The sequence below is a fragment of the Eulemur rufifrons genome, chromosome 8 (genome assembly GCF_041146395.1).
Source record: "Eulemur rufifrons isolate Redbay chromosome 8, OSU_ERuf_1, whole genome shotgun sequence".
NCBI lineage: Eukaryota > Metazoa > Chordata > Mammalia > Primates > Lemuridae > Eulemur > Eulemur rufifrons.
The window spans coordinates 1-19,120 of record NC_090990.1 but is presented as its reverse complement, the minus strand read 5'-3'; the positions used below and the strand labels follow the sequence as shown (position 1 = coordinate 19,120).

At 60.3% G+C, this 19,120-nt stretch overlaps 1 protein-coding gene and 1 long non-coding RNA gene across 2 annotated transcripts; one reads left to right on the top strand and one right to left on the bottom strand.

Annotated features, from left to right (window-relative positions):
• Window positions 1–3,831: 3,831 nt before the first annotated feature.
• Window positions 3,832–10,957, bottom strand: LOC138389095 (uncharacterized). Its single transcript, XR_011234489.1, has 2 exons — window positions 10,460–10,957; window positions 3,832–6,067 (listed from the first exon to the last, which is right to left on the bottom strand). It is a non-coding gene; the product is annotated as an uncharacterized lncRNA (long non-coding RNA).
• A 145-nt stretch (window positions 10,958–11,102) lies between these two features.
• Window positions 11,103–19,108, top strand: PEX10 (peroxisomal biogenesis factor 10). The gene is made up of 6 exons (XM_069479258.1): window positions 11,103–11,227; window positions 12,110–12,190; window positions 13,575–13,981; window positions 15,509–15,684; window positions 15,770–15,905; window positions 17,005–19,108. The coding sequence occupies exons 1-6, from the start codon at window positions 11,116–11,118 to the stop codon at window positions 17,071–17,073; spliced, it is 981 nt and encodes a 326-aa protein (XP_069335359.1). The 5' UTR covers window positions 11,103–11,115; the 3' UTR covers window positions 17,074–19,108.
• Window positions 19,109–19,120: the final 12 nt, after the last annotated feature.

Genomic DNA, 19,120 nt, shown 5'->3' with positions numbered 1-19,120 from the left:
CCATGGGAGGCTGGGCTGGAGCCCACCCTCACCTCCCACCAGTGCAAAGGCCCCTCCTCCAGGAAGTCCTCTCAGATCTCCTCTTTCTTGGGCCCTTTGTGTCCAGCCCTTAGATATCAGCCAGCTCCACCCAGGTTGACGCCCGCACACATGTGGGAACCCCTCATTTCCCAGCCCCCCCGCCACCAGCAGCAGGAGAAGAAATTAGGGCACAGTTGTGGGGCCATACTTGGGATTCACCCCGTGTGGCCTGGGACCAGGCACCGCCCCTCTGAGCTTTGGTTCCTCAGCTCTGCCACGAAGACCAAGCCCCCTCCCGTCCCCCGTCCCAGCTCCCTCAAAGTCCTGACAGCAGCCCCGACCCCAGGCTGGCTCTGCTCCATTGGACCCACAGTCCTGCCAGGAATCCGTGCCCTCCTGTCCCAGGCCAGCACAGGGACACACTGGTCCAGCCCCAGGCACAGCCCCAGGCCTCCTGCCTGTGCGCCCAGAGCAGGCCCAGCTCCAGACCAAGGCCCTGCACTCGGCTGGTCCTGCCTTCTCCACCCAGCGAGCCCCTGGCCAGTACGGCCTCCTCCTTCCGCGCAGGCCCCAGGCGGCCTCCCTCCAGCAGCACCCCCCGCCTCTGCCCCGGGCTGGCCCGGCCCAGCCCTGCCCTCCTGGCTTGGCTCTGGGCCTCTGCCGCCCACGTCCTGGGCTCACTTCTCCTGGGCCAGCCACCCGCCTCGCCCGCTGCTCACCCCAAGGTAGCTCCAGGGCCCAGACAGCCGGCACTCCCCGAGCGGAGAAACCTGTTCTCCAGGTTTGGCCTGCAGCAAGGGGCTTCCCAAGGGGCCCACCCTAACGGTCCTGTCCCTGCACCTGAGCCCGCTTGGGCGGAGACTCTTCCTCGGCCCCTAAGCCCTTTTACAGTGCAGAGAAGGGGAGGGACGGGACACTTGGCCACACCCTGAAACCAGAACTGCCACCCTTGCTGCAGGCCCCAGGGACACCGACCTGCCACCTCCAGCGAGCTGGTGTCCCCTGCTCTCCTTAAGGCTGTGGGACGGGCCTCCTGCGGCCGGCACGGTCCCACACAGGACAGACAGCATCAGCCCAACAGGAGCTCCGCTCTGGGGAGGCCTGCGGCCCACAGGGGAGCACAGAGACAGGCCGGCCAGCTCACCTGCCAGTCTGCGCCAGGGGCTGGGGGACGTGGGGAAACAAAACGGGGACCAGAGCCCGCTCCTCCCTCCCCAGCCCGCCCACTGCCCAGCCGCCCACTGCCACGACCAGAGGAACTGGGTTCCCAGGAGTGGCCGGAGCGAGCTCTCAGGAGGAAAGACGTGGCCAGGACAACGTAACCCGCGCTGCTGCGGCGAGAAGGTGCAGGGATCCGACGGGCGGGAGCTGCTGTGGGGGGTCCGTGCCGGGCCGGCCCCGCCTGGGACTCGCAGACCCGGGCCCTGTCCCAGATCTGCTTTCGTTAAGATCCCAGGTGACTCGTGGGCTCGGCGCTGGCGTGGCAGGGTCTTACTAAACAGCAGCTAATTAATTATTACCGTTATTCCTGTGGCACAGACCGGAAGGCGGAGGCTCCGCGGAGCGATGGTGGAACCGGGCTGAGAGCCCCGGGAACGGGGAAGGGCAAGTGGTGGCTCAGCGGCTGCTGTCACAGCCAGCCAGGTGCCCTGTGCAGTGTCACCGCATGCAGCAGCTTCAACAGAAGGGACCGGCACCCGGCACAATGATGGGGTGACCCCTCCTGGAGCCCAGCAGGTGTCTGTCTGCGCCCCAGGACCGGGCTGGACCCTGTCACCGCTGCTGCCTGACATCTGCAGCTGCTTTCCCTGCAGTCACAGCCCTCTGCCTGCCCACCCTGCATCCTGGCGGCGAGAGGGACAGTTTAAGAGAAGTCACAAGGGCTCGGCAAGGGGCAGCCACGGGGCGACGAGGCGGCGACGAGGCCAAATGCGCCCCCTTGGGAAGAACCCTCACCCCATCCCAGGACCCCAGGACGGAGAACGCTGCCTAGACGGGGCTCCAGGCTGCATCTGGGACCCACCGTTCCCTCCGCCCGTCTCCCCTGCTTTTCGCCGAGCCAGCGATGTCCTGCCGCAGGCTCATCTCGGGGTGCACGCCCCCGCCCGCCCTTCCACCACCTCGCCCGGTGAGAGCCGACGGGCTGCCGGCGCCACCTGCCGGCCGTCCTGGGCTCCGACCCCCGAATTCAAGTCGTCCTGTTAGGCGCGCCCCCCACGGGCCACCCAGGGGCCGGGGATGGGCTGTGGCCCGAGACCTGCGAACAAGTGAGGAAACAGGATCCGAGGCGCCGTCACACAGCTGAGCCAAGACCTAGAGCCACGATTCAAACCCTGGGGCCCCCACGCCCCAGGTCCCCGGGAACAACAGACACTTGGATGGTTTGTTTCTGGTCTTGCCACCCCCCCCCCCCGCCCCCTGCGAGGCTGGGGTTTCTAACCCAGTGTGCAGGTGAGAAGAGAGCAGGGAGAACGCGGCCCGGTGCAACCAGGAAACCCAGCTGGTGAGGGACGGCGCCCCAGAGCCGGCCACACTTCAGGGCTTCCCCTGGGACCAGCTCATGAACCCCGAGGGGGAGACAGCACCTCCTCGGAAGCAAGACTGGGTACCTGTGAACCCACAGGCCAAAGAGGCTCGGGGCCAAGCAGGAATGTCGCGTTGCAAGCTGCCTTATCAGAGTCGGCCAGAAACCCGTGAGCGCCTCAGTGTCCCCGCACAGCGATGCCTGCTGCCCGGCCGCAGACGGGCCCACCCAAGCTGCCCAACCCACGCAGGGGGCGGCCTCCGAATCCGGGAGGCACCGGCGGGGCTGGCGCTCCTAACGGGCATCGGAGGCTTCGGTGGCCAGGAGGGCCTGCCCGACCCCCCAGGCCCTTCCACGGAGCCCCTCTTAGAGGATCTGGCTCCCTGTCATGGGGCTGTGCCAGCCGGGGACGCTCCCATGGCTGAGCACCGGCAGATGCACCCAGAGGCAAAGCAAGGAGCTGCCTCTCACCTCCGCACCGGGGTGAGCAGCTCAGACCATCCCCTCCCCTGCCCCCCTGCTTCCTTCTGCTAGAAGGCGCCGCCAGGCCAACAGGTCAGGGCCCGCCATGGGGCCTTCCCGGCTGGGGCATGGGCCGCAGACTCCTGCCCCGTCTGGGGCCGGACTGCAGCTCCACGTCCCGAGGCAGCCTGTGGCTGGAGGCGGCGCTGGGGCCTGGCGTGTGGACCGGCAGGTGCTCAGGCCTCTCCGTCCGTCACCGCTGGGAGCCGGCTGTCTTCTCACCGTCATGCCCATGCCAGGCCAGGGTCCCCAGAGCTCCTTCCGCAGCCTCAGGCCACACGGGGTGGGCAGGGGGGCCACCCACCCCCATGGGCCCTCCTCCCGCACATCCCAGAACCAGCCGGCCCAGCGCTTCCCGTGGGAGCCAGGCATGGCGGGATTACCCCCAAGGCCCCGGGTCTCGCCTCCCGCACCTCAGGCCCCCATGGAACCTGCGGGACCAAGGATGGGATCTCTTGCCGCCCCCTTGAGCCCGTGTCACCAAAAAAAGACAGACACAGGAGATGGTCTTGGCAAGGCACAAGCTTTACTTCCCATTAGAAGGGCGCTGGGGGCAGCGGGGGGAGCTGGCCGGCTGCAGGGAAGGTCTTCACCCTTATCCCTGACGCAGACCTGGGGCTGTCTCGTCCCATTGGCGGGGACTCCCACCGCACACCCCTGCACACCCCTGCTCTCGCCCGGCTGGCTAAGCGTGTTGCTCAGGCAGAAAGGAAGAGGGGTGGGGGCTCTTAGTGTGGAAAATGCTCAAAGTTGGTGGGCAAGTCAGACACAGTAAGGTACGAGGAAGACTGTCACCTCCTGATACTTTGGCAGAAAGGAACAGGCCAAGGTTATCTCCTACAATTTCCCCCTTTTATATTCAACCTTTTCACGCTTCCTCAAATCCAGTGAGGAGGCGACTTTGGTGTTCTTGGTCTTCTAGCAGTAACAACTTGTGTTGATATGGCAGTGGAAGAGGTTGTTTAGTTAGGGCTGTTTCTATTAATCTCTGGACTAGTCCCCCAGCACAAGGGATAATGCAACATCCCACTAATATTAAGACACCAAACACGATCATTAAGGAAGTCAGCACTGACGTCATCAACCCTCTCCATTTTCCAAACTGCTGCGCCAGGAGGCTGGTGAAGGGTCACCTGCCCCTGAGTGTTGAGCCAGCTCATTAGCTGGGGTGGTAGGTCCTTGCAGAGCTTTGGTGACTGTCATCGGAGCTGCGTTGTCAGGATACAAGGGCAGCACTGGCCTCCAACCATGACACACCCCCCTCTGCTTGCTGACATATCGAAAGCCATTCTCCCAGGTCATTTTACTGGGGGGTCCCAGTTGTTCGGCTATACCTTTGATGGCATCCCCGGTATAATTGACAAACCTTTGCTGATTATAGTATATGTAGTTGACCCAGCCTACATTTCTATTTACAGTGGACCACCAGAAGAATGTAGATTCAAACCCAGCAGCTGTTTGATTTCTAGCTTTGAATTCACTGGGTCCCCCTTGGGGGACTCCAATAGCGTGAATAAAAATATGGGGATCAAAAGATCCTCTGGGGGCATCTATTTCTTTTTGTCCGATGTCCCCTTTCCTCAACTGGGAGCTGATGGACGCCAGGGCAAAAGACCAGCTGCACCAAAGCGCAGATGTCACTTCCGCTTCCCGGTAGGACCTCAAAGAGTCGGTCTTTACAATCCTGCCAGACGCCTCCTCGGGGTACGGAGAGGGCAGACGGATCCTGTAGCTGCTTCTCGGCCAGGCTTTCATTGCACCCTGTCGTGTTTCCAAGAGACGCCGCCCCCTCCTCCTGTCTAGAGAAACAGGGTGAAGTTGGCGCTGGAGGATGGTGGCCTCACGGTCCTCGGGGGCTGGCTCGCAAGACCTCTCACGTCAGGGAAGAGCAACGATGGGGTTTTGCACGATTCGTTTCCCCACGCCGTGGTCTCCTGGAAGAGGCTGCCACCCAGTGCACGAACGCAGGGTCCACAGGCCATCCATGTGGAGAGGGAACCGTCTGGGCCTCTGGTCTCCCCGTCACACGGGCGTGACAGTCGCTCTTATTTAGGGTGGGGACAGAACATTTGATCCATTCTAACCAGGCGTTTGCATCTTCATACCCAGTTTCTAGTGCAACTGTCTACCTTAAGTCCTTGACTTCTACGATGGTTACCTTCGATGGGTCACTGGGGAAAGACACAGGTACAGAGCCGGCGCCAGGTCTTGCAGAGGGAGTGGGGGTTGGGACAGCTGACGCAAGAGGCAATATTTTTAAAGAAAATTGGCCAATTGGGTCCATCCCCGTTATATCTGCTCCCATCCCAAAAGTTCTATTTAAAGTTGTGTCTTCAGAAGTGGGGACATTTATGGAAATAGTGACAGGGTTACATTGATGTAATGTGCAATTAGGTGGGGGAATCCCTTTTGAGAAGTGGATTTTGGGTTTTAAACTCGGATTTGTACCCCCTTCTGATGTCCAGCCTTGGTACTGGGTTGTCCAGAGAACATCCAGCCAGTGGCCGCAGGGACCTGCTCCCCAGAGAGCCCTCGTGCCTCCGACCCCGGGGTAGGGACAGAGGTATTTGTCAGCTCCGGAGAGCCGCCTTTGGTTCTCCAGGCTTCCGCAGGGTATAACCCGGCAAGCATCAAAAGTGACGGTTTGGGGCGCCGTGGAACTGGGAACGCTGACCGTGAACAGACCTGCTGACAACTGCAACACGGAAACAAAGATGGTGCCAACGAAGCCTCTCGGAAGGTCACGGTGGTGGGGATGGACCCAGGTCTGGCCACCCATCTTTCCTCTGGGGACAGACGGCCTGCTTCACCGTGTGTGGCGTGTCCAGCCCTTCTCGGCTGTGCGGACGCTGTGTCTGTCGTCAGTGGCACTAGGAGGGTCCCTCCCAGGCTGGTTCCAGCTTTTCTTCCCTCCGGCCGTCGACCAGCACGTCGTCCCCAGGTCAACGTGGCTGCACCGGAAACTGGAGAGGTGGCGTTTGCACCGGAAGTCGCCTCTCCCTGAGAGAAAGCAGAGTGGAAGACAAAGCAGGTATACAGTTCTTAAGAAACTGGTCTTTGGCTTTGAAGGTGGGAGTGTCATGGTTGAATTAGATGGGGTAACCCGTAAAGCATGTCACAGGGGGACAGGCCTATGTCTTTTTGAGGGGCCTTCTGGGTCCTTAAAAGGGCTGCAGGCAACCCAGGGAACCTGGTTTCCAGGACCAGTTTGGGACAGTGATTTTTCAGAGTCTGGTTTGTTCTTTCTACCCTTCCTGAGGAAGGAGGTGCCAGGGGGCATGATATTCCCATTTAATTCCCCAAACCTGCATGAGTCCTTTGATGATATTAGCGGTAAAGTGACTCCCATTATCCGAATCAATATTTTCGATCGGACCAAATCGGGGCACAATATGTTCAATCAGGACTTCAACTACATTATTAGCAGTCGCCCCAGGGAGAGGAATCCCTTCTACCCAGTGAGTGAGCCGGTCTACAATTGCAGGAAGGTATCTGAGACGCCTACTTTGGGGCATTTCAGGGCAGTCAATTTGAATGCTTCGGAATGGCCGTAACCCAGGATTCCTGCACGCAGGGGGCGCCTGTCCCAGAGCTTGCTAGTTTTCCGGCATGTTACGCATGCCACAGGGGTTCGTCTGGCTGACGTGCCGATACCTGCGCAGCCATAAATGCAGAGGATAGCGTCACACACTGCTTGGGGACCCCGGTGGCTACTCTGGTGGAGCTGGGTTGAAATTTCTCTCCTTATCGGTTTGGATAGCATTTCCCTTCCATCGGGCAACAGCCACCTTCCCTCTGAATTTCTCTCTGCCCCAACTGTCCTGAGTTGTTCTTCCTCTGCTGGGGTGAAAATGGGGGCTGCACAGGGGCAGGGGGTGCGGTGCTAAAAGGGAAGCTGGCACCTCTGAGGAGAGGCAGCCCGCCCAGCTACTTCACCTGCTAAGGTTCTTCCCCGCTGTTCAGAGGGGGGCCCTGTTTGATGCCCTGGAACATGAACTACGGGTATTTCTTCTGGTAACATTAGACTTTCTAAAACTTGGGTTATTAACTCTTTATGTATGAAGTTCTTCCCTTTACTATTACTTAGCCCCCCATTCCATCCAGATTTTTCCAAAGGTACGAACTACTCCAAACGCATATTTAGAGTCGGTGTAGACGGTCCCGTCTTTCTTTGTTAAGAATTTCAGGGCTTGGTTAGGAGCATACAGTTCACAGGTCTGGGCTGACCACCCACTTGGGAGTCTTGCTGACTCTGGCTAACTGAACTCCGTCTGCCCCGGAATACCCGCTGTGCCCCCCTCCCTCTACTGCTCGGAAGACCCGTTCAATTTAAGGCCCCTCTGGGAGGGGTTTCTCTAAGGTCTGGCTGGACCCGGGTTTGGTTTTCTATTAAATCCACACAGCGGTGCTCAGTGGGACATTTCCTCCCCTCCAAGCAGGAGCTCAGTGGGATTCAGCAGCCATCTGCGATAAGTTCGGTCATCTCCGTCTAGGAGGCTGGCTTCGTAGGCTAAGATCCTGGAGTCCGCTGGCCATCCCCCCACCTTGGTGGGGAACGGTTCCGACCTGGCAGGGCGTGCCAACAAGCAGGCTCCCAGGAAGCTGGGTTTCCCGCTTTCTTCCGTCCAGAGGGCGGTGGCTGCTGCTGGTCGGATGCATTCCCGCCACCCTCCAGAAACGGGGTCCAAAAGCTTAGACAAAAACACCACGGGCTGTTTATGCCCTCCGTGTTCCTGGGCTAAATAAAACTCCCAAGGCTTCCCTCGTCGGTGTTCACAAACAGAGGGACGGGTCTCCAAGGGAGGGCAGTGCTGGCACTGGGGCTGTGACAGGGCCCGCGGAGGGCACCTATCAGCTGGGTTTCTTCTGGCCTCCAGCGGAGGGGGGCGGGCTCCTCATCTAAAAGTTCCAGATACAACCCTTTGGTTTTGAGAACACAGCAGTCTCCCCACAACCTGCATTACCCTGTCGATCCCCAAAGTTTCCTGAGTCTCTCTCTGTAGCTGGTAAAGGCGTACTGACCATTCCCAGACTCGCTCGGGGCTTCATCTTCGCTTCCCTTCACGGATCGAACGTCCCGTCCTCGATCCTTCACCTCCTTCCTACAAATTGCAATTTAGCTTTCGAGACCCGTAAGCCCGGTTGGCCCGGGAAATTAAGTAAATTTATAGTGGTTTCTGCCACCTCCTCCCTTCCGCCCCCCTGAGACCAGCAAATCATCTACATACTGGAGGCGCTTGATTGGAGGGGGACTGACAAATTTTCCCAGTACTTGTTCACGGATTTGCCCAAACAAGTTGGGCGACTCAGCAAAACGCTGGGGAAGCACAGTCCATGGTAACTGCCGTTTCCCCCCAGTGTGTGGATCTTCCCCTTCTAAAGTGAACAAGTCTCTGCTATCCTCAGCCAGAGGACAGGCCCAGAAGGCATCTTTTAGATCCACTTCCCTAAACCGTTACGACCATAAGGGGTCTTGCTGAGAAGGGTATACAGGCTGGGGACCACAGGGAGCTGACACTGAACAATTTGGTTGACCGCCCTTAAATCCTGAACTAAGCCATGTGACCCATCTGTTTCTTTACGGGTAACATGGGTGTGTGGAAGGGAGACATCCAGGGAGACCAGGATACATACAGGGTGTAGTCCTCGCCTGCCTTCTGCGGGAACCGGGTACTGTCTCCTTCTGACAGTCTCCCCGGCGTCTTGAGGTTAACCTGTACCGGGGGAACACCTAGCCCTCCTCCATTCCCTTCCTCTGTCCAAACGTGCGTGAGAATTCTTTCCTCCTCCTTCGTGGACAGAAGGTCTAAGGAAACTTGGATTGCTCTTTGCTCAACAGCTGATCCTATCCCTAATCCTGACATCAAGTCTTGGCTCAGGAGATTTGTTCCTGCTTTAGGCACAAAAAGAAATTCTACTTGTGCTTTCCAGCCTTTGTATATGACCTGGGTCTCCTTGAAGATTGGGACGTCAAAACTTCCCCTTTTACCCGTGATACAGACAGACATTTGTTGGCCAGGTGCACAGTGCCGGGAGGGCACGCTGGAGAGGAGCCGGCAGCAAGGAGGGTGATTCCCTCCCCTCGGGGTCCCACCTCCAAATTTATAGAGGGCTCTTGGTAGGACCCTTCAACACAAAAGAGCCGCTGACCCCCCTATTCTTCCCCAAAAGCCATGAGGGCCATTATCTTTTCCTCCTTCTCCCAGTCCCAACACTCCCTCTTAAAGTGTCGTTCCTTCCCACACGAGGAACGTTTACCGCCTCCCCTTCCCCTGGGCCGCCTTTTCCTTGTCTTGTCTCCTAATCATCTCCGTCTCTCCCCAGAAACCAGAACACTCAGGATCGACATGAGCTTGGCCCATGTGCACATCTGGGGACCTAGAAACTGACCCAAATGCTCTGCAACCCCACGCGGGTCTCACAGAGGTTTGGGCTCTTTAAATTTCTGACCTCGGAACTAGCAAGGGGAGCACTGACAAACCCTATTCCGCCGCCACCAAGGGGAACTTCCTGAAGTAGGTACAAAGCCTGGGATTTTTTTCCACAGCAAGGAAAGGGAAACTTTTGGATGTCCTTCTCACGTTGTTCGATTTCTTTTCTTACACTGGGGAGTGAAGGGTACAGGGCTGGGGTGGGAGCTGGGGCCCTTGCGGTGGGTCAGGATCCATCTCCTCCCTCCAGGGCCCCGACAAAGGCCGCCATTTTGAGAATCCTCAGCACGTGGGTTTTCAGGGCCGGGGGGTAGAGGAGAAAGGGGGTCCCAAGCGGGATTGCCTCTCGCTTTAAGAGGGAACAAAACGACGGGTCGCCTTCTCCAACAGAGAGCACAGTCAATCTCTTCCTGGGACGACTTTTGCTATTAACACATTCGATTGAAAGTTGGCAAACCCAGTCTTCGCCAAAACCGAATTTGGACCAAGCCACAGAGGGTTTAAGAATGGGCGCTTGCGTCCAAATGAAACAACGATATTTTACCATCTGTTGTTTCTTTTTCCCTTTAGTTCACACACTGTCATTCCAATATTTCAGCACTAGTCCTAGCGGGCTATCAGGGGGAGTTCTATCTTTACTGCTATTTTCTCTAGAGATTTCCTTACTTGCGTCATTTCCCACCTCGGCTTCCTGGCCTAAAGGTTCAACCCCGTCCTGGAGGTTTCTTACACTCCCGCTCCCCTCCCGGGGATTTGGGCTCCTCTTAACGTTGGCGCGTCGGTATAAACCCCGGCCAGGATCTAGCTCAAGACTAGAAACCGCCTTCAGTGTATGAGGCAGCCGCGGAACCGCGGATCAGAACTTCCCCATCGCTTCGTGCCCAAGGCACGTCTCCCTCACGCACCCCCCGGAACGTCCCGGCCACCAAGGAAGTACTCCGTCGCCCCGCGACTGTCGTACCTCGGTCTATACGGGCAGCTACCTGGTCCCGCGGTTCCTGCTCAGGCCTTTGCCCTGCGCTGGCGAGAGGCCGGGTTCATGCCCCGCTCTGGGGAGTCTCGGTCACCTCGACCCCGAGGGCTGCCACAAGGCGGTAGCAGGACGCGTGTCCCCAGAAGCGGGATCGAGTCCCTCCTTCCACAGGGAATGGGCGACCCCGCGAGTCCCAGATTGCGGGAAGTAACCGCGGAGTCGCCAAGGAAACAGGCTGGAGCCGGCCTCGGCAAGGCCCGTAGGGCGGCGGCGGGGAGCCGGCCGGGACGCTGCGGGGGGACTGGGCGCACGCCCGGCCCTGCCCGCCGGCCACGGCGGGACACGCAGCAAGGGGGCGGGGCTCTCGGTGCGGCGACCGCTAAGGGTGGCGGGCAGGCCGGGCACAGCCAGGTGCGCGCACGCGTTGCCGCCCGACACTTTGGCACAAAGGACTGAGCCAAGATCACCTCGCCCTACACCCCGACCCCGCCGCTCCTGCCCGACCCCAGCGCCGCTTCTAACTCGGCCCCGCCCCGTGCGCGTGACGCACAAGGCCCGCGCCGCCCGCCGGGCCACGTCGCGCCGTCATCAGGCCGCGCCGCGCGGGCGTGTCCGGTGTGGCTCCCGCCGCCCCAGCTCGCGCCATGGCTGCGACCGCCGCCAGCCCCCCGGAGGTGATCCGCGCGGCGCAGAAAGACGAGTACTACCGCGGCGGGCTGCGGAGCGCGGCGGGCGGCGCGCTGCACTGCCTGGCGGGTGAGGGCGGGCCGGGTGGCCGGGGTCACCTTGCGACCGTCCTGCGGCCTGGGGCTCCGGCAGCCAGGTGGCCCGGGTGGGCTCGCCTCTCGGGAGTGAGCTGAACGAGAAGCGGTGCGCGCAGGCGCCGGCAGAGTCCGCTTCTCGGGCGGGCGGGCGCTTGTCAGAGCGGGCGTCGCCTCCGGGCGAGCGGGACGTGGGGAGGCGGCGGCCTTGGAGCCCGACGGTGGGGCGCGGGCGGCGGGTAAATGCCAGGCGGCGGCCAGGCACCCTGCTGAGGAGCCCCGCGGGTGCCGGGCTGGGCCGCCTTTGGCAGGTTTTGAGCGGGAAAGTGACGTGACGATCAGAAAATCTTTTTGTACATTTATTTTACAAAACACTTTACTCCTACTCAGTACCAGGCACCGTTCTCAGTGCTTTACAAATATTAAATAAGTCGTGTAATCCTCAAACACGGCTAGGACGTGCTCACAGATAGGCAAATTGAGTTCCCGAGAGGTTCCAGAGAGATCTCACAACCAGAAGTTGGAGACCTGAAATTTGATGCTCGACAGTTGGTCTAGCTGTGGTCTTAGTCACTACCCTGGATGTGTTCCATGTCGCCCTGTAGGCTCTAGAACAGTTGCCCAGAGCAATCCTGAAGCCAGAGATGGCTGCAGGTGGGAGGTTCTCAGGAGGCCTTGTCTTCGGCCCAGGTGGAGGCAGGTGAGATGGAGACAAGGTGGTGCCTCCTGAGACAGAGAAGCCCAGGATGGCACGGGAGGCCGGGGAGAGACTGGAGTGGCTGCGGCAGTCTTAGCTTCATGGAAGGATTGTCGCCCCTAGTCCTTAGAGGATCCCCACCACCTCCCCAGGAATAATGGTGTCCGTTTCTCCTCTCAGGTGCGAAGAAGTGGCTGGAGTGGAGGAAAGAGATTGAGCTGTTCTCAGATGTGGCCTACTTTGGCCTCACCACGCTTGCCGGTAGCAGGACCTTGAGATGGGGGGCGGGGCCACCACACACACCAAGTCCAGAAGACAGTGCAGGGTGGGAACACTGCCAGGCAGAGTGGGCGTCCCTGGACCGGAGCAGGAGGTGTGCCTGAGACCCATCCAGAGGGAGGCCAGGCCTCAGCCCCAGGCAGGGGCCTCTCCTTTCATCCTTTTGGTGCCCCTGGGGACCTTGGTCCAGGGCTTTGGCCAGGGTGCCATTGGGACCTATTTTTCAGTGCTGGTGGCACAGGTGGGTCAAAGTGGCAAGGCCCTGGTGGAGCAGGGGAGGGTTTTGGCCAAGGCTGACTGGCATCCTTCAGAAGGAAGAGTGGGCACAGAGGCCCTCAGGGTCGCGGGCTCCAGCTCAGCATCCAGGAGGGTCATTGAGCACCTCCTAAGTGCCAGCCCAGTGTGTACAAGGAGGTCACCCGAGGGTGTCCAGCCGCCGTGGAGTGCCCACTCTGGTCGCTGGGACACAGACTGTGTGGCACCCAAGGCATCTTGGGAGGTGATAAGCTCATTAGAGAAAAAAGCTGTGTCTGGGGCACGAGCACTTTCCAGACAGGTGCGGTAGCAGTCAGGGCAAAGGCCCTGGGGAGGAGGTGTCCTCAGTGACCCCAAGGGACCTGTGGACTCTGTGAGCCTTTGGCTTTCCCTCTGAGAGGCATGGGGCATCGCAAGGACATGGGCAGCGGAGAGGCCGACCGCTGGCCACCAGGACGACCCCACAGGAGACAAAGATGGAAGCAGAGAGACTGCCCAGAGGCCGCTGAAGTCCACCATGGGGAGGCAGTGAGATGTGCGAGGAAGAGGAGTCCAGGGTGCCCCACGGTTTGGCCTTGGAACAGCAGGGCCAGCGTCGCCATCCACAGAGCTAGGAGTGGGGAAGCATGCTTTCCCAGGTGGGGGTAGAAGCTCGGTGTTGGCAGGGGGGAGTTTGGAGTGTTCACCAAAATCCAGATGGCGCGGTCAAGTGGGCACTGCCTGGCCAGGGTGTCAGTCCGGGTGGCGTCGGCCGTGTGGGAGATGGAGAGTCGTGGGACTGGGTCCAGTGGCTTGTAGGTAGAGGCGGAGCATCTGAGGAGAAAGGGGAGGGCCAGAGTGGGGAGGGCGACACAGGGTCCTGAGAGCCAAGGGCAGCAAGAGTGGCCGGCAGTGTCACGTGCCAGGGGTCACAGTGAGACCACGGCAGGGTTAAGCAGTGGAAAGTTGTACTGGCCGGGCAGGGGGTTGTGCCAGAGCCTGTGGACATGCGTTCAGGGGCAACAGGACAGTCTGCTGATGGGAGCCGGCCAAGGTAAGCTGGTGGGGGCACCAGGAGCCTGTACCTGTGTCAGGCACTCCGGGTCCCACACACTTGTCCTCTTCCTCTCAGGCTACCAGACCCTCGGGGAGGAATATGTCAGCATCGTCCAGGTGGACCCGTCCCAGAGGCACGTGCCCTCCCAGCTCCGCCGCTGTGTGCTGGTCGCCGTGCACGCCGTCCTGCCCTACCTGCTGGACAAGGCCCTGCTCCCCCTGGAGCAGGAGCTGCAGGCTGACCCCGACGGCAGGTGGCCCTCACAGGGGAGCCTGGCGCTTGGCGGGCGTGGCCGACCTGGGGTGCGGCGCTGGGTGCGACGCCACACAGCCACCCTGACCGAGCAGCAGAGGAGATGGCTCCTGCGGGCCGCCTTCGTCATCAGACAGGGCCTCACCTGCCTCCAGCGGCTCCACGTCGCCTGGTTTTACATCCATGGCGCCTTCTACCACCTGGCCAAGAGGCTCGCTGGGATCAGCTACGTAAGTAGCAGTGCTGAGGGCACAGCCACTCCGGCCCCCCTGGCCGCCGTCGCCTGCTTTTGGTGTGTCTGCGGAGCTGGTGCTCTGGGCCGGTGCTGGCCGACACGCCACAGAGCTCGTGTTCAGCGTCAAGGCTGGAACCAAAGTCCCCTACTTGAAAAGAGTTGGGTTTTGTTGGTTTTGCTAAAAGACCCAAGGAAATCCAGCTTCCGCAAACCCGGAGCGTGGAGTGAGTCTGTCTTCCCGCAGCCAGCACCTGCGGGGCGGCCTTGGGCTGGGGGCACAGCCACTGGTGCCAGGCCCTGTGATGGGCTCTTCACTGATGGAGGGGCTGTTGGTCACACTTGAGACAGGTTCCTGAGTACTGGCCTGTGACCGTCCACTTCACGCTGTGGGGAACAGGCAGCTTCTCCCCACAGCGCGGGAGCGCAGACTCCAGCCTGGTCCCAGCCCCTCACCCGTCACCGCCACAACCCCGGCTCCCGGGCCCCTGCCCGCAGCCTTCCAGCTGCCAAGGAAGGGCGGGGTCTTGGGCTTTTGTCCAGGGGTATTTTTCAACAGTGACCCTCACGGTGACCACGTGAGCCTTGTCACCACCAGCATCCCCGTGGGCTTCCCTGGCTGGCAGCTGACACGCTTGCCTGCCCCCCGCATCCCGTGCCACTGGAGCTGCCATGTGCCATGTGGCGTGAGCTCCTTTCAGAGCAGCCTCCCAGGACCCGCCTTCCTTGCACCCCAGTGCCGCCCTGGGCCCCACCCCAAACAGGAGGCCACCGTGGCTGTGGTCACAAAGTCACTGGTCAGGTCTGTCCTCAGCAGACGCAGACCGACAAGCACCCGCTAGCCCGTCACGCACTTGGAACCGTCAGGGTGTTTGCTGAGCTTTTGCAACACGGCCCCGAAACGGGGCTCAAACCTGACAAGGGGGTCTCCCTCTCTTGGGGCAGCCAGGATAGCACACGGGCTGGCAGTGTGACCCGTCACCTCCATGTGTGGCTCCCAGCCCCCAGCCGAGGCTGGTCTGGCTGACCTGTGTCCATTTCCTGGCCAATGGGATGTAGCCAGAAGCTACATGTGTCACTAGCTGCAGGAGAGGTTGGAACAGTGTCCCCTGAGGGGCCTCGAACCTTGCCAACAGTGGGGGCTTCTGTCCCTGCAGCAGTAGTTTGTGGGCAGTGTCTGCGCCTGCGGCTGTCTCCTCCCTGCTCAGGCTTCCTGCTGTTCCTTTTCTGAGAGGCAGTCCCTGGACACCCACGAATCTTCCACGTTCCCCGGTCCATCCAGCCTCGAGCTCAGATCCTGTGTGTGCTGGTGACCCCCCCGCTCAGGCCCCTCCTTCACTCAACCGCCCGGCGGGCACCTCACTCCCCACACTGTCCCTGGCTTGGTCTTTGCAAGGCACCCCGGGCGGGGGAGGGGCCTTGCCCCCCCATTGCTCAGCGCTTTGTGCCGACTGAGTTGACGACTGGACACCGAGCCAAGTCCCTTCAGGGACCTGACAGGTGTGGGGCCCATCTGCTTGGACAGCTCCGGGTCCGACACCTGCCTGGAGAGGACCTGAGGGCACGTGCGAGCTACAGGCTGCTGGGGCTGGTGTCCCTGGCGCACCTGGCGCTGTCGGTGGGGCTGCAGCTGTACGGCTTCAGGCAGAGGCAGCGAGCCAGGAAGGAGTGGAGGCTGCACCGTGGCCTGTCCCACCGCAGGTGCGTGAGGGGCTGGGCGTCCCCGGCACGCCACGAGGACCGTGTGGGGCGCTCTCCACACGTGATTCTGTGCCCTCTTCCCCAGGAGCTCCTTGGAAGAGAGAGCAGTTTCCAGAAACCCGCTGTGCACGCTGTGCCTGGAGGAGCGCAGGCACTCGACGGCCACGCCCTGCGGCCACCTCTTCTGCTGGGAGTGCATCACCGCCTGGTGCACCACCAAGGTGGGCGCCGCCCCGCACCCTGCTCACCCCCGCTGGCTGCAGCAGAGAGGGGGCCTGTCTCTGAAACCTCTGGGTCTGGGGCGGGGGGTGGGCATCTTTTCAAAGGCCCCCAGTAAGTCGTCTTTGGGGCTGAAGTTCCAAATCTGCACGCTGAGGCTCTGCTGAAAGCAGCTGGAGCAGCTGCGGCCCTCGGAGGCCCTGGGCACACGGAGCCAGCACCGGCCTCCTGGAGTGCACGCCACTTGGGATCCCTGGCACGTTTACACACGCCTGCCTGGCCTCGTGCCCGGGCAAGACCCTCCGTTTCCAGCAGGACAGGTGCCCGCAGCGACAGCACACACGCTGCCTCCCCTCACCGCCTGGCCCGGGGTGCAAGCGCCCAGCAGGGTGAGCAGCTCACCCTCCCAGGAGCCCGGGCTGCCTGGGTGCCCGCAGGAGGGAGCCCTTTCTCGGAGTGGGCTTAAGAGACAGGACGCGCTTGGCGTTCGTTCCTCCAGACACCTGCCCGAGACACTCAGTGATGCCACTGTGCTGTCACGGAGCGAGTTCCAACTCGTGTAGTCCCCTCTCCACACGTGGTGTGTGTCGGTGAGTCCTGTTTCCCCTCAAGGCGGCTCATCCGTGCAGACGTGGACAGGGCGGCAAAACCCAGCAGGAGGGGACGGAACGGCACCCACTGCCCAGGGGCTCTCACTGACGAGGCCCGAAGCCCTCGGTCCCAAAGCTCTGCTGTGGTGTGGCTGGTGGCTCCCCGAGCTCTGCCCCAGTGAGCGGGACACAGACGTGGCAGAGCTCGGCCACCGGGAGGGCCACGGCCAGTGACCTCTTTTGGCCAATTGTGAAATGCCCAGCAGAGAGGTCCCAGGTGCCTGAGGCCACAGGTGTATTGGGTGGGCAAGGCACCCCTGGTTGGGGACCGCATTCGTGGCATGGGATTCAGGCTTTCTGGAAAGAGGCTTTTTCTTGGTCATAAGTTGAAGGAAATAGAACTTTTTACAATCTGCATTATGGTTACAGAACAAACAGGGCAGGTGACGCTGGGGATGGGGGCCCAGCCCCAGGGGCCTCAGCCATTGTGACTGCCCCTCCCCTTCCACAGATGGAATGTCCCCTCTGCAGGGAGAAGTTCCTCCCCCAGAAGCTCGTCTACCTGCGGCACTACCGCTGACCTGACGCCCAGACGCGTCCAGAAGTGGACGGTGGAATCCAGGAGTCTGAGTATCAAGGGGAAAAATTTTATCCTCAAGATTAACTTTACTTGCACAGAAGTTATAAATTCTCACATGTTGTTTTTCGTCACGTCGGAGACCCTGCTAGCCACCTTGAGGCCAGCCTGTCTGGGAAGGTGGCTGCCCGGTGCTGCTGGGCAGGGCGGAGGCCGGAGAGTCTTCCCTCCCCCCACTTGGTACAAGGTAGCTGTTCTTCAGGACTGTCACTTCCTGGACAGGGTTTCAGGTTTCCCTCCCTCCCTCCCTGCCCCAAACCACACACATCTCAGGAGCAGAGAGAAGAAAACTGTGCTCACTTAGGAGAAAGCAATGCCGACACCCAGGTGTGCCAAGGCAGCAAACGGAATGTGCTGCCGAGCTGGGACGGGTGAGGGGACCAGCTCGAGGGGACTCACGTTTGCTCCAGCCAGCGCGTCCCAGGGCAGCCCAGCCCCCACCCACCGCCCAGGAGGCTCCTGTGCACAGAGCTGTCCGCAGGGCTTCATGTCAAGACCACATGGCGTGGAAAGAAACAAGCCACGGGTCGGCGTCTCTGAGATGTTTGGCACGTACCTTTGAATACAGGTCGAGTCTGCTTCCAGTTCTAGAGACTGGAAATCTGCGTCTGGGCCTTAGCACACCTGGAGGGACCTCCTGCCTGGGGGGCGGGGCCCCCTCAAGTGGGTCCCACTTTCTTATCACCCACCCACAACTCGGATGCTGAGTGCTCCAAGGGAGGCTGCCAGGTGGGCTGTGCCCTCTCCCAGAGCCCCGGGTGGGCAGGCAGCGGGCGCACAAGGCCACTGCTGTGTCCAGCCCTCAGCTCAGGCCCAGCCCACTTCCTGTCTCTGACATCTCCAGGTTTTTAAAACTATTTAACTCATGCCAGAGACAGAACTTTGCTGTAGGCATCTTTAAGAAACTAATTCCACAGAAATGTTGGTATGTTAACAAGATTGAACTGAAAAAAATCTCATAAAATATGGTGTGAAAATGCCCGTCAGGATCTGGGAACGTCGGGAGGGCTCAGGCCCAGCCAGCAGCAGTGGCTTCGGCAAGGCCTGTGCAAACCGCTTCTCGGTGTCTGACTTAGAAACAGAGACGCCTCTGTGCTCCCCGGTTAGCCCAGGTCGGCTTGCGGGAGACGGCAGCCCCGGGAGAGGCTGCGGGCAGATGCCTCCACGGCGCCCACAGGTGCAGTCTGGGAAAGCGCAAAGCTCGGCGCCACGCGGCTCCATCCTCGCGCCCAGTGCTTTGCTTCACACCACGCTCCGCCAAGCGTGCGTTTCCTGCCACGTCTGAGGCCTGAGCATCCACCAGGAAAACTGAAAAGTGAGAAAAATGTCTGGAGTTTGAGGATCCCACGTGCTTCAACACGGTAAGGAAAGTACCGACTAGTAACGTCACTGGAACGCGACGGGTCAAGCACACAGGAGGGTTCTCACGGCCCCACAGGAGAGGAGCCCAATTTCAGACGCAGACGCCGGCGAGAGAGCATCCAGGCCGAACAGTCGGAGTCTGGGAACCATCGCCCAGAGTGGGGAGCGTCTGGGCAGCCCGAGACCCAGAGGGAAAGACATCTGCATTTCGGTCTCTGCCCCTGTGACCACAGCCGTGCTGCTCGGCTATTGGCAAAAATGGTTCTTTTCAGGGAGGCCAGAAGGAAGTTGGGCTTTCTTGTGTGCAGCGACTGTGGCGTGATAGATAAAGACCACACAAGAAAGGGGACACTGTCTTTAATAAAGGTGGAATTTAAAAAATCACTTAGTAAAATGTTGAAGAATGTTTTTTTTGTCACATCAAAACAGTCGACATACAGGTGGGTTCTGTTCCCTGCGGAGGGCGGAGGGCGAGGAGCTGAGTTAAAGCCCAGAGCTGCTCCGACCAGTTCTGCTGTGTCCTCAAAGGGGCCACCGCATGACCAGAAATTTAAATTAATCAAAAACAAAACAAACTCTATGTATCAAAGAAATGTGTCAAAATAATCTCAAACAATTAAAATATAAT